Genomic DNA, 14,454 nt, shown 5'->3' on the forward strand with positions numbered 1-14,454 from the left:
AGGCAGCTCGTGTCGAACGTGCGTGGCCTTCAAATCAATCCCTGGGTCACATCTGAACGGGCCAGTCATGAAACGGGACCAGGGGTTCTGCCGGCATCCAAGTCCAAAACACAAGCGCCCATCTGCGGTGTGCGGCGCCTAGGGAGCTATGTCATTGGCTCTGGCGCTGCGCATTGGTCTTACATACTTCAATACACACATGTAGGTACAATCAATACATACATAGTAAGTAAGTAAGGCTTAGGTTAGATATAGTATCCGAGAGTGATGCTGCTTGCTTGCCTGCTTTCGAGAGGGCGGCGTGTCGCCCAAGTAATTTAGTTGTCTGTGTAAGTGCACTAACTTGTAGATATCCTCCCTAATGAGTGGCCTTCAAACGAAGTTGACTTGCTTGATCGGGGTAAAACAAGGATATATATGTATGTACTAAAGTTAGAATTAAAAGTGTTGGTTGTTCTGTAATATATGTAGTTAGACTGTGATAGAAGTAAAAACAGGTCAATGTTGAAGATAACTACTATCCATTGGACATGACGTTATAAGAGGGTTATTCGCAAGAGAGAAATCAGATCATTCGGATGCTGCGATGCACATTACATACATATAGTTACAGTACATGTAGTAAGTGCCCCCTTCCCTTCCTTCAATTCAAGCTCTTACCCCCCCCTACCCCCCCTTCGGAACCCCACCATTTCAACTTCACCATCCCATCTTGAGTCAAACTCGAAACATGCTACAGCTTGGGAGGAAGGAAGAACGAGGAACGGAGGTCTACATTTGTAGGTACATACTTGAGATTGTTTCTAACTGTGAAGTGTCAAGTACTGCTTCTAAGTAATTGAGGTACACAGTACCTAGATATAGTAGTACCTAGGGTACCTAGGATAATATATGTATGTATGCCTGTGGCTGCTTCCTCTTTATTGCTCTTTGATAACTATATCGATCGGACTTGCCATCCTTCTTATGTATACCGAAAATAGCTGATTTTAGATCCCACGTGGAGAATTAAACCTGCGACTAGCACTTGAGATACATACCCAAATAGTACTTAGTTTGGTTAGATGGGATGTGAAACTGGAAATAAAAGTGATAGAATGCGAGACGTTTAAACCGCTTCTGGATTCTCAAACCCACCGGCAAAGCCCATATCAGATCGATCACACTTTTAGTCTTAAACTTGCACGACCCTTTTTTCCATTTTTCTTTACACACTTCCAAGGTTGTCTGCTTGTCTCACACTAGTTCTGTTTCATTCTTTGTCATCTAACACGATAACTCATTCCTAACTCATTCATTACATACTAACCTAGGTTAGGTCACAGCACTTTACTACCATAGTAGTAAACAACACTAGGCCATCTTATCCCAACGTCTGGCTCGGGTTCAGACTCTAGTGTCTCGTCTTTTTAGTCGCTATTTGGATTATCAAGGTCCACACAGAGGTAAAAAAAAAAAAAAAAAAAAAAAGTCGATTTTCAATAGATTAACCCGTCCTATCCATACATATCTGCCTACCTGCTTGACACCTTGACACCTTGATACCTTGATACCTTGATACCTACATATTCATTGATACCTATTTACTACATAGGGGGCCCGAGGGGTTTTTTTAATCCACAGTCATTGCAACCATTGCAACAGCTTGAACCCGTCCAGCTCTTTGACAATTTCTCACTTCCTCACTTCCCACTTGTTCACTTTCTTCCCACCCCACAATCCCTTTTCTTTTACTCATATCCACTTCGAGACAATTGTTTCGTCCTTACTATTGTATTGTTCATACCTCACTTCATTTCAGCTACTTACATTAGTAATAGGCAGGCAGTTAACTTATAACGACCTAAATACCCTAGGTATTAGTTATAACTGAGGAATCACTTGCGGTTTACGAACCTACTAGTTTTCTCCTCCTACTTCACATACCTACCTACTACTATTGAGGTTAGATAGGTACCTACTATATAGGACTAAAGTAGGTCATTTACACGACGATCATCCACCTCTTCTTGACCACATACCACCATCCTTACCTTAGCAAAAGTACCTACCTACTTACCTACCTACCTATCTCTCTCTGCCTACATAAACAAGAAGCACACGAAGGCGGGGCCTGTCTAAGTTCGTTTATTCACCAGTCTGTCTTATTCCAGCTCGCACCGCACTCAACCTTTTTCGATTCGCGCCGTTGCCAAAGCACCCCAAAAGTAAGTGAGCGAGATCCCCTAACTACCTAGGTACCCAACCTACCTACTTACATATGTACACTGGCATACATCTTCGTTACCCCTCATCCATCATCACCACACATTGATATATATTATACCCATATCCATATCCATATCCATATCCATATCAATACCCATACCCATACCTACACCCCTTACCCCTGTGCGCTCAAGTGACCAGGACTGTGAGTGTTGCCCATGGTGTTGGCGCGTATATTCCCTTGAAACCCCCGGCTCCCTTTCTTAGACAAGACACCCGACGAGGCCTCTGCAGCTTTGTAACAAGAGGTCGCAGTTATATGCACCCTTGGACCTCGACTTTGTTCGACCTCAAGGCCGAAACTGTTATTGCCTTCTGTACCTCTTCTTGATACATTTTACCTCACTTTCCACCGTACCTGGTTGTCATATCTCATCCGTCCTGATTTCCTTGCATTGCCGTCACTTGAAGTTGTCGTCTTTGTTTCTACGCAACAGTCCCAACTAACATACCAACTTCTCTCAGTTCGGACCAGATCATCCCAATTTCGACGCACAAAGCTCAGGTCTGACAAACTGAAAGAAAGGAATACCTTTATTTTCAGCTTGCCCACTTCAAAGGACCGAAAAATTGCGATTCTATAAAAACATATCCGGCCTTGCCCCCCCTTTCGCGACAGCTCGATTTTCTTCGGTCATTTCAGCTTAATAGATCAGACCCCGACGACTTCACCCTCTCACGTAACTCGATTCATTTTTTAAGACGTTGATTGAGTGCTGTCGCATTCAAAAATTTATTGGTGTTTTACTCCGCTGCGTGGATCGTGCACGATTAATAATTGACGAGCCGAAATTACCTACGAGATTACCTATATAGACGCCTCTTATTGCCCTTATAGGGTTATAATATACCCCATCGAGACCATTGAGGCGTTAGGATATTTAGGTCCTCGACTTCTATTTTGTTCTTCATTCTGAACTCAACTTCCACCATCCACTTCTTCGTCGGCATAACAAGATGTCGCGAACAGCCGCCCCCAATCCAGCCGGATCCCGAAAGATTTCTTTCAACGTTAGTGAGCAGTACGATATTCAAGATGTCGTCGGCGAGGGTGCCTACGGTGTCGTCTGGTGAGTTTGTGGCTGCCTCCTAAGATTGCCTTGTACGTTCAAGTCTGGTCAGGGTCAGGTTGCTAACTGCTGGTATGTAGCTCGGCGATACACAAGCCATCTGGCCAAAAGGTCGCCATCAAGAAGATCACCCCCTTTGATCACTCCATGTTCTGCCTGCGAACTCTTCGAGAGATGAAGCTTCTCAGATACTTCAACCACGAGAACATCATCTCCATTCTTGATATCCAGAAGCCGCGTAATTACGAGACCTTTAATGAAGTCTACTTAATTCAGGTATGCCATAGATCTGGAACTCGCAAGGATACATGGGTAATTGATGGCTAATTCCATGACCATGTAGGAACTGATGGAGACGGATATGCACAGAGTCATCCGCACTCAGGACTTGTCAGATGATCATTGTCAATACTTCATCTACCAGACGCTTCGAGCGTTGAAGGCCATGCACTCGGCAAACGTCCTTCACCGAGATCTGAAGCCCAGTAATCTTTTGCTGAACGCTAACTGCGACTTGAAAGTTTGTGACTTTGGTCTCGCTCGATCTGCCGCGTCTCAAGAGGATAATTCGGGCTTCATGACCGAATACGTCGCTACCCGTTGGTACCGTGCTCCTGAGATCATGTTAACCTTCAAGGAGTACACCAAGGCCATTGACGTCTGGTCTGTTGGTTGCATTCTTGCCGAGATGCTGAGTGGCAAGCCGCTGTTCCCTGGAAAGGACTGTATGTGATCCCTTGACCCGTATTCGTTGACCATTGCCCGCTAACAAAGGAATGTAGACCACCATCAATTGACCCTGATCCTGGATGTTCTGGGTACCCCGACCATGGAGGACTACTACGGAATCAAGTCTCGCCGCGCTCGCGAGTACATCCGTTCTCTCCCCTTCAAGAAGAAGGTTCCTTTCCGAACGCTCTTCCCCAAGACTTCCGACCTCGCACTAGACCTGCTAGAGAAGCTACTTGCCTTCAACCCCGTGAAGCGTATTACTGTGGAGGAGGCCTTGAAGCACCCGTATCTCGAACCCTACCACGACCCCGAGGACGAGCCAACTGCGCCCCCGATTCCGGAGGAGTTCTTCGACTTTGACAAGCACAAGGATAACTTGAGCAAAGAGCAGTTGAAGCAACTTATCTATCAAGAGATCATGCGGTAGAAACGGAATGCTCACGAGACATCGGGCATGGGCTCCCAAATACTCAACCTTGGTTCATATCTCATGGAGAGTCTTAAGCTACGAGGCCGCATCTAAAATACAACAAAAGACGGACGGACAACATGAGGAAGGCTGGGTAAATAGGTGGTATGAAAGGGGGGAGCTAAGCTGATGTGGGGGGTTTGGCATAGCAAAGTGAAATTTCAGGCGTTGATCAACAAAGCAAGCATAAGCCTTGGAGTCAGTCAGTCAGTGAATCGGTCAGTGAAAGGAGAGAAAGAAAGAAGGGGAAAGTTGAGGCAAAACCATGTGAAAACGAGCTAGGGGTTTGGAGATGGGATGGGACGAGCTGAGATGAGAATTTTAGGTAAAAATTCTCAAAAATGTGCCTCTAGTTGGAGGGGTTTTTTTTTTCCTATACTACTAAAGAGGGACAAGGGAGAGCATGCATGTGCTTGTTACATACCTCAACCTGACCTTACCTAGCCAACCTATCCTACATACATAGGTGCTGTTAACCTACCTACCCTGAGATGAGATGAAATAAGACGATGATTTGTAGTAAAGAACCCTGAATGGAAATGGCAGTGAGAATGCTTGCTTGTTTTGCCTGTGTCAGACTCTGTCTTCTCTCTTCTCCTCGAGGTTGCTTTATTGATTTGCCCCCCCCTGCTTATTAGGAAACGCACGTTTACATACTTGTAGCACTCGATGCTATTCAAATTCAATAAATAATACATACCTAACCTAGGTACCTAGTACCTACTTCGGTAGATAGATACGTTGATTTTGAATTTCGTATTTCATCCTTTAGGTATGTATGTATGTATGTATGTATTGTCTCTTGACCTACCTACCTTGCCTACCTACCTACGGGGATAGAGGCGGCTCAAGATATTTACGTACCTAGTAATAAACGGGTAGGTAGTTATAGCCTCTTGTTTTTTTTTTTTTGTTTTTTTTTTGTTTTTTTTCCCTTCTTTTCTTTCCCTATTTTTTGGTCTATTCGCTTACTCCGTCTACTTCATCTACTCTACTCCCCAAGGACGACACAATACAGCAGCAGGTAACAAGCAAGAGTGAAGTATTTTGGTTGGTATATTGAACGAATCCATCAATCTTGTGTTCTTGATCTTCTTTTCAAGTTCAAGATCACCTAGCCTATCTAATGCATACCTGCCTGAGGTATCTAGGTACCTAAGGTGGTTTACCTATTCCCGTTATGCGCCAGACGCCGTTTGTTGGTAAAAGAAAAAAAGAGTATCTGCTATCGAAATTTGTTCGTTCCCTGATTCAATTCCCTTTCTGTTCTGTTCTTGCTGGGTAGGTAGGTACGCTTACTATGTGCGTACACCATCTATCCTCAAATCGTGCAATCATTTACTCAGGATGCATGCTGCCTTGGTGTGTCCAGTCTGTCTCCCATTCATCTCGTCGTTTGAGCCACTAGGTAGTCGGGCAGTAGGGCAGCACGAGGGAGAGAAATATCCAGTCTCTTTCATAGGGTATCCCGAATCTTCACCCGTCATTCTTCATCCACGCCAGTGTTTTAAAATAAGAGTCGAAAGAGTGGTCTCCTCAACCACTCCCAACGACCCACAGCTCAACACCAAGCACATCGAACTTCTCGCCCTCGTCACTCAGCGGCTGGTTCAAAAACGTATCGCAAGGTGCGCTGTGGCCCCTACTCAGGCTGTCGTTGAGCCATAAGCCGAACGTGCCGCCGCCGCCGCCGCCCACTGACAGAAACTTGGTCTCGCAGAAGATGCAGTAGTCGTTGGCGCCCGTGTAGGCGAAGTTTTGGAACCTAATGCTCTGCGATGGTGGTTGTTTCTGCAATTTGTTTGTTGTCGGATCTGTTAGTCCCGGCGCTAGACTTTGTTGTTGCTGTGTGGCAGTTTGGCGATCGTCGTGATGAAAGGAGGTCGAGGTAGGCGATGCTATCGTGGTGGCGCGGTAGTTGAGATTACTAGTATCGGCGGAGGGTGGTGGGGGTAGAGGCGCGTGGAGGCTTGCTCGCCAGAGGAAGCACTCCCCTGTGCCAAAGTATGAGGATGCTGGGTGTGGTGCTTCTGTAAGGTATGCGCCAAAGGTCTGTTGCGTATCAAGTTAGATGATGGCCTATTCCTACTTTTGAGCGAAAGGTAACAAAGAAACTCACCCCTTCCCTACCGTCCCGAACGACTAACACAAATCCGACTCTCCTGCCACGGTACTCCTCGCATAGCTTGTATAGTGTAGCAAGGGAGCTGCCATCTTGATACAAGCTGTACACAAGCCGCCAGTCCTCTGCGATCTTAAGGCGCTCGGGTAAGAAGGTCCGGATCTCCTCTGCTACGCCTTTGGCTAGTAATTGATCGTCGGTTTCAGTATCGGCATGGTAGCCGTTCAATGTCAGAGGCTCGAGGGAGGGTAAACCGCGTGGCGAGGGTGTACGGCCCGGGGGGCGTGAGGGCGGGATGAAAGGGCCATTAATACCATCTCCCATCGGTCGCATTTGAGAAGCTGATTCTGTGTTGTAGTGGTAGAGCTGGGCTTGGGAGAGCGGCGGGGTGGCAATACCAGACGGTGGTGAACCAGGTGTCTCAAGGGTGGACAGACGTCGCCATAAACCCAACACGGCGGAACCAATGTAGCTACCGCTAGTTGAGGAAGTAGACGGAGGAGATCGAGGTTGGGATTGTGAATAGGACTGCGAATGGCGAGAAATGGGGGTGGAGATGCCAGATGATGGCGGCGAGAAGTCTATGAGGTTGTTTTCCTGATGTGAGTCCATGGTTGGCATTAACTAGGTAGGTTTTGTTGATGTGGAGGGTATAAGCGGTGTCGTGTGTTGTCGATCTAGGTATGGCTGGCTACTATGGCTGGTATGGTATAGGCTGACAGGTTCTGCATAGAATCGCAGGTGAATGGATATGTACGCAGGATGTAGATAGATAATCATGTAGATAATAGCTGTTTCTAGTTTAGGCTGCTCCTTGTCTTATCTTCATTAGGTAGGTAGGTATGATAGGCATAGGTAGAACTCTAGGTTGGCCATCTGCCTACCATCTCTTCATGAGTATCTCTCTTTTCTTTTTTCACTATAGTAGGTATAGTAGGCAGGGTAGTTGTTTAATGTGGAATCATGGAATGTGACGTCGGCTGCTTCGTAGTGGGTGGTGATTAGGTGTATATAAGTTTGGTGGGGCAGCCCTAGTACAATACAATACAAATGATACTGGGTACTAGGTAGTAGGTAGGTATATGGATTGTACAATACCTTGCAACTTGAATGCTTCAGCCTTTCAGGGGTCTAACGATGAACATTGGATAAATTATATATAGACGATCAACGAGGACACATACGTTTGTTGGTGACTTAAAATATTTGGAGGGGAAAACTAGGGCTTTATAAACTTAAATATTACATAGGTACATCAATGTATGTAACATGTAGTACATACTTTGTACTAGGTAATAGGTAAAAGAAGGTATACCTAATAAACTATTACTAGGTAATAGTTATTTCTATTTCTCATAAACTTTGACGGCTTAATAAGTGTTGGCATTACCTGAAACCATTCGACTTATGCTGGGTTCTCCACTCTGCAGAAAGGTAATCATGGCAATCACCATCCAGTGGCATCCACAAACCTATAACTTACCTAAACTTACCTAAACTTACCTATACCCAAGCCATCTAGACATCTAACCTAAGGTTAGGCTTTCCTCCTTGTCATCCGTCCTGACAAATTTAAACTCAATTTTCGTACCACGAGACTTGTATATAATACTACTACATAGGTAAGTGTTACCTAGGACCTAGGTAGATAGGTAGTAGCAAGGTAAGAGGCACTATCATTGATGTAGGTACTACTATGTAGGTAAGTCGGCAGGAACATACTATCGATGTATCCAATAAACACCTGGTTTAGATGTCGTACCAAGGAACGAATCAGCATTGTTCCTAGATTCAATGTTCCCTAAGAGACACAACATGCCAAGAACCCAGCCATCTTACACAAGAACCTATTTAACATGCATACACCTATGTTAGCCCTTTGGTAAAATCAGTAATGCCCTGCCAGACTCCCTCGGGACTCGGCTTTTCAGAGCACACGTCCGGCTCATAGTTGAACGTCTTCTTAAGATACCCCTGTGTTGTCGGCCCAATCGTCGCGATATACGTAGGCGGCTTCTCTTTACGAGGCGACTTCTCAACCTTTCCTGACTTGTCGTTTAGCACGCCCAATCCCTTGAGCATACTATTGCAGCCCGTTGGCGAGAAGACGACTACCCACCTCGCCGGTCGGTCCGACGTCTTTTGCAATACCGATGCGAAGTCGCTAGGAAATGATTCCATGACACCGGTGCCGTATACCACGATCTCTGTCACATCAATTCGCTGGTTATCCGGCAAATTTGTGTCCATCAATGTCTTTGGTATAATATCTCGCCTCTGCTCGCCCACCAGGAACAGCAGTGGGGGCTTGGTTGGCCGATCTTTGTACCATTCGCCATAGTGCTCTAGAATAAATTGCGCGAGCACATCGCCAGTTCCGGTATGCTCTCCAAAGACCTGAAGCGGAGGGTTCTGAGAAACGGCATTAATTGCACGAGTTGTAGCAGGACCGACGCTATATATTGGAATGTCTTGAAGGTGTGGCCAACTTTCGTCGCCTAATCATTTCTGTAAGTCAGAAAATGGGTTGCCATCGAACACATTGAAGGCCTCAGACCTTTGCCTTCTTGAACTAATTTGGAAAACGCCTCTACGGCCCTTTGCGACGTAAAAATGAGACCGCCGTAAGCGCTGCCTGGTCTTTTACTTATTTGCCTCTCCCGAAGCAAAGTTTCAAATTGGCGCATTCCAGCATCTTCGAATTGGTGCTGGAGAACAGGGACGAAGGTGGGTTCGAAATCAAAGCCATCCCGCGGGGTAGAGAACAAGTCTTCGTACGCATCCGTCGGTGCCGATTTTGTCTTGAGGAGTAACACAGGAACTTGGTCTGAGTTTAAAGACATGGTAAGTACCTAGGTAATAATGAATTATGTGATCTGAATCAAATGAGCAACATCCATTGATGCCACAGTTCCCATTGCTATGGGTTGAATTGCTGCATCGTCAAAAATGAACTGAGCAACTTGGCTTAGATAGTAGAACTGACACAGAACTAATTCTAGTGATTCCAATTGGAGCTTCGTGTAATAAGCTTTATCGATAGTTACGTGATAAAGACATAGAGGTAGTTAAGTACTAACTAAGTACAATACATCCATGGAATATGGATAACTACATGCTATGCACTGTAGGTACCTATCATTTCGAAGTTCGGGCCGTGTCTAGCGTAACTACAGCTACTTAGGCATGTGCTAGGCTGAAGTTAGTGGCGTCACCGGCCGGCGCCGGGATTCGCTTCCCGCCGAGTAACTGACAAATCCACGATTAGCTTAAGAGCTTAATCTATTTTTGCTGGCAGGTACCTTTCGATTCTATCGTAAATCCTCGTGAGCGTTTCGCGTCTAGCATTTTTTTCTGGAGCCTCATTCTAGATCGTTCATTCCGGTCAGAGTAGCACAAATGGCTGCCGATACGAGAGAACCGCAACCCAATGAGTTGCCCAAAGGTGTTGTCATAGGAAAGGATGGCAAGCCGTGAGTAGCATTCGTCTCTATGTACCTAGTCGCATTATCATCATTTTTCCGTCTATTGAATGACCATCTATTAACATAACTCTCTCTCTCTCTCTCGCATAGTTGCCGATCATGTACATCGAAAAAGGATTTTGCCTCGTGGGCGCAGATGGCCAAATCATCACTCAAGTCCGGGGGTGGTAATGTAGGCGCTGCTACTGCTGGAGTCGGTGCCGGTGCCGGTGCCGCAGCCGCAGCCGCTTCGGCCAACTCCTCGCAACAGGCCACGCCGGACGACTGCCCTGCCGATGTCGAGACACTAGGTCGGAGCACCTGGACTCTACTACACTCCATCGCCGCGACATACCCCAAGACACCAAACACTGCCCAGCAGTCCGATCTCAAGACTTTCATGGGAGTCTTCTCAAGACTCTATCCATGTTGGGTATGCGCCGAAGATTTCCAGGAATATATGCAGAAGGAACGTATTCAGGTCGGTAGCCGTGACGAGTTTGGCAAGTGGCTGTGCGAGGCGCACAATGCCGTCAACGTCAAACTAGGCAAACAAAAGTTTGACTGTTCGAAGTGGGAAGAGAGATGGCGAACGGGCTGGAAAGACGGGCGTTGTGATTGACATGCATGAGCGATGGTCATCAAGTTGAGGGATATACAGGGTACCTCATACCTAGCCTCTCGAAGCCGATAAGGGACAAATGAGGTTGGATTTGCTCAGTAATCCATTGTATAATATGTCACGACGGAATCATGACTGACGATAATAGCGGACATTTGTTTGATCGAACTAACCTAGATTTTAGAAAATACCTACCTGGTATCTACCTACTAGATAGAGATGGCCTCACCGCTCAAAACTTTGTATCAAGATATCACCAGATTCATGGATGACATAGAAAGCTTTCTTTGTGCTAAGTCAAGTTTTGACGCGTTGTACAACATTCAGCTGGATCCTTCCAGACCGGAAGCTAGGTACTTAGAGGTGGGCATCCGTCCCGACTAATAATGGGCTACTAGGATAAGTAACCAGTCCGAAGCAAGCCGGGTTCGGCCGATTAGTAACGTACCTAGATGTACGAAGCATGTATGTAACACCGGAAGCTAACGAAACTCTCTGCAAGTGGTGTGTACCCTAGAGATGTATGGGTCCCTTTAAATTTAGAGTTGTAATACATTAGCTACATACCGACGTTGGTACTATCTATGTATGTATGCATGTATGTGAGAGGGCAAGTACGGTACAGTTAGATACATCAAGTTCCATATATTCTGAAACGTTATATGGCTCTAGTTACTGCACAGCCTTTAAGAAAAAAGGGAAGGCATAATGTCTAGAATGTCTAGAATCTGGTAAGTACATAGAAATCTAAGTATCCATTGCATCATCGCCTGATCATATCATCATCCACCATCGCCAGACGCCGAAAATGCACCATGCTACATACTAGATCCACAACAACAAGGCCCGATACTTGTTAAACGAAACAGGCGATGCCAGTGACTACCGTTCGATTCCGATTTCGACGTTGGCTTTGGATTTTTTAACTTTGAACTTGGAAGAAGAAATATTTTGGTACAGATATATAATTGATACATTTCCATTTTCATCCCTTTCTTGTCCTTTATTCCTCATACTTGACAAGCAAACAGTATATCTATCTACCTATCTATTCTACCTATCTATCCCCTCAGTACACCTCAATACTTATTAGCAAGACATCACTATAGTCTAATCCAGAGTGTGTACTAACTACTTACTATACCTCAAATTTATCCTTAATTCACTCATATATTCTATATACTTCGTACCTAACTTATCTACCCCCGACTCTCCTGAGATTTCGCAAATATGCCCAACGTGGATATCAGAACGAAAAATCTCAAAAAGCCCGTCGACGTGGCTGAGTACCTCTTCACGAGGCTTCACCAAATTGGAATCCGATCCGTCCACGGTCTTCCCGGTGACTTCAATCTTGTCGCCCTTGACTACTTACCCAAGGCCAATCTTAAGTGGGTTGGTAACTGTAATGAGTTGAACGCTGCTTACGCCGCCGACGGTTATGCCCGTGTCAATGGTATCGCTGCCATCATCACCACCTTTGGCGTTGGCGAGTTATCTGCCGTCAACGGTCTCGCCGGAGCTTACAGCGAGCACGTGCCCATTGTCCATATCGTCGGTTGCCCGTCCACCATATCGCAACGCAGCGGTCTTTTACTCCACCATACCCTAGGAAATGGCGACTTTAACGCTTTTGCCAACATGAGCGCCAGCATCTCGTGTGCCGTCGCTAAACTCAACGACCCCGCTGAAATCGCCAACCAAATTGACCATGTGTTGCGCGAGTGCTACTTGCGCTCCCGTCCCGTCTACATCATGTTCCCCACCGATATGGTCGAGAAGAAAGTGGAGGGTGAACGTCTGGAAACCGAGATCGATCTACGGGAGCCGGCCAACGACGCAGACCGAGAAAACTATGTCGTAGAAGTCATCCTCAAGTACCTCCATGCGGCCGAGCGACCCGTCATTTTGGTCGATGCCTGCGCCATTCGACACCGCGTACTAAATGAGGTGCATGACCTGATCGAGAAGACAAAGCTACCCGTGTTCGTGACGCCCATGGGCAAAGGTGCCATTAATGAAACACACCCTAGCTTTGGTGGCGTGTACGCCGGATCCGCATCCAGTCCCGCCGTCAAGGATATGGTCGAGGGATCCGATTTGGTGATTTCCGTCGGAGCCCTTAAGAGCGACTTCAACACCGCCGGCTTCTCTTATCGTCTCTCCCAGCTGACCTCCATCGACCTGCACAGCGACCACTGCATCGTCCGCTACTCCGAGTACCCGGGCGTTTGCATGAAGGGCGTCTTACGCAAGGTTATCGACCAACTCGACGTGGCTCAAATCAAGGCTCTTCCGCCACCCAAATTCCAAGAGCTGTCGACCGAGTCGAACCCGGATGAGGTGATCAAGCAGGAGTGGTTTTGGGCGCGCATCGACAGGTTCTTGCGCGAAGAGGATATTGTTGTGACCGAGACCGGTACGGCCAACTTCGGTATCTGGGAAACCCGTTTCCCGGCCAATGTGACGGCATTGAACCAAACATTGTGGGGTAGCATCGGCTGGGCGGTCGGCGCATGCCAAGGCGCGGCGCTGGCTACACAAGATGACCGCGGTGTAGAAAAGGCGCGCCGTACGATCCTGTTCGAGGGTGACGGAAGTCTACAACTCACGGTGCAGGAGGTCAGCACCATGATCCGCCACCGTCTCGACGTCATCATTTTTGTTATATGCAATGACGGATACACGATCGAGCGCTTCATCCACGGCATGGACGCAGCCTACAACGACGTCGCTACTTGGCGGTACAAGGACCTCCCCGCCGTGTTTGGTGCTACGGAGGACACGGCTAGGTCGTACGCCGTGCACACCCGCGGCGAGCTGGAGAAGTTGTTGAAGGACCAAGACTTTAACGAGAGGAAGGGACTGCGGTTCGTCGAGTTGTACATGCCCCGCGAGGATGCACCCAAGAGTCTCATGTTGACAGCCGAGGCAAGTGCGAAGAGAAATGCTTTAACAGAGTAAGGCATATTAATGAATGGATGAGTGGGGATGTGGGTGTACATGAGCTACATGAGCTATGACTTTTATCTAAAGAAAATTTACCTAGGTGTCAAAAAGGGGTCGGGCTTCAGAAACGATATATGGGTAACTATTGGGGTTTTCTTGTTTATATTTACGGCTTATGTATAGAATTGAAGTAAAATAGGATAATTTAGAAATAATTTTATATCATGTTCATAATGTTCATATTATACGAGTGAATGGAGTGGGATTAGTGAGTGCAGTTTGTATGGCTTCATCAGTTTACTCCCTCTGTCCCTAAGCCCCTTTTCTCGTGTTTAGTACCTGGGCAGGTAGCGAGACGATACCGACCTGGTATATTACTTAGGACTTAGCTTTATATAGTATATTTAGAGTGTCTATGGATGTCATCGAAAACGACTACCTCGTCCGTCCTTGACTTTACTTTGATGAGATTCAGCATCTAGGCTAAACTTCCAAGCGGTTCGAGTACCAAAGCACTTCATTCCTACACTGTGGTATGTTTATACCGAATCAGCATCACCGGATTTGCAAAGCACCTTGCTCCTCCACGTCCATCACCACGTACTAGCCGTATTCCAACCCAAATAAGCCTAGCCGACTGCACATATATCTACAACTAGGTAGGCTTGCATAGCATGTCAGCCCTAACCGTCACGATCCTCTTATTCTCCCCCCCATCTCTGTCTCTAATACGCCGATACAAAAGTAGTGCCAACGTT

The 14,454-nt window shown here is 46.5% G+C and overlaps 5 protein-coding genes across 5 annotated transcripts; 3 read left to right on the top strand and 2 right to left on the bottom strand.

Annotated features, from left to right (window-relative positions):
* The first annotated feature begins 2,558 nt into the window (after positions 1-2,558).
* Positions 2,559-4,743, top strand: GGS25DRAFT_73734 (kinase-like domain-containing protein). Its single transcript, XM_049265990.1, has 4 exons — positions 2,559-3,338; positions 3,419-3,614; positions 3,682-4,063; positions 4,121-4,743. Exons 1-4 carry the CDS (start codon positions 3,226-3,228, stop codon positions 4,495-4,497), a joined length of 1,068 nt encoding a protein of 355 aa, XP_049112013.1. The 5' UTR covers positions 2,559-3,225; the 3' UTR covers positions 4,498-4,743.
* An 834-nt stretch (positions 4,744-5,577) lies between these two features.
* Positions 5,578-7,991, bottom strand: GGS25DRAFT_509330 (TLD-domain-containing protein). The gene is made up of 2 exons (XM_049262552.1): positions 6,659-7,991; positions 5,578-6,591 (listed from the first exon to the last, which is right to left on the bottom strand). Exons 1-2 carry the CDS (start codon positions 7,280-7,282, stop codon positions 6,076-6,078), a joined length of 1,140 nt encoding a protein of 379 aa, XP_049112014.1. The 5' UTR covers positions 7,283-7,991; the 3' UTR covers positions 5,578-6,075.
* A 536-nt stretch (positions 7,992-8,527) lies between these two features.
* GGS25DRAFT_525974 (tetrapyrrole biosynthesis, uroporphyrinogen III synthase) lies at positions 8,528-9,504 on the bottom strand (the record flags this gene model as incomplete). The annotated part of the gene is made up of 2 exons (XM_049264896.1): positions 8,528-9,159; positions 9,219-9,504. 2 exons carry the CDS (start codon positions 9,502-9,504, stop codon positions 8,528-8,530), a joined length of 918 nt encoding a protein of 305 aa, XP_049112015.1.
* A 556-nt stretch (positions 9,505-10,060) lies between these two features.
* On the top strand, positions 10,061-10,747 carry GGS25DRAFT_525975 (ERV/ALR sulfhydryl oxidase domain-containing protein; the record flags this gene model as incomplete). Its single annotated transcript, XM_049264897.1, has 2 exons — positions 10,061-10,134; positions 10,237-10,747. 2 exons carry the CDS (start codon positions 10,061-10,063, stop codon positions 10,745-10,747), a joined length of 585 nt encoding a protein of 194 aa, XP_049112016.1.
* Positions 10,748-11,392: 645 nt separating this feature from the next.
* GGS25DRAFT_509338 (pyruvate decarboxylase) lies at positions 11,393-14,255 on the top strand. The gene has a single exon (XM_049262553.1). It carries the CDS (start codon positions 11,978-11,980, stop codon positions 13,709-13,711), a length of 1,734 nt encoding a protein of 577 aa, XP_049112017.1. The 5' UTR covers positions 11,393-11,977; the 3' UTR covers positions 13,712-14,255.
* Positions 14,256-14,454: the final 199 nt, after the last annotated feature.

The sequence above is a fragment of the Hypoxylon fragiforme genome (genome assembly GCF_022984875.1).
Source record: "Hypoxylon fragiforme strain CBS 206.31 chromosome Unknown GGS25scaffold_10, whole genome shotgun sequence".
In the NCBI taxonomy this organism is placed as follows: domain Eukaryota; kingdom Fungi; phylum Ascomycota; class Sordariomycetes; order Xylariales; family Hypoxylaceae; genus Hypoxylon; species Hypoxylon fragiforme.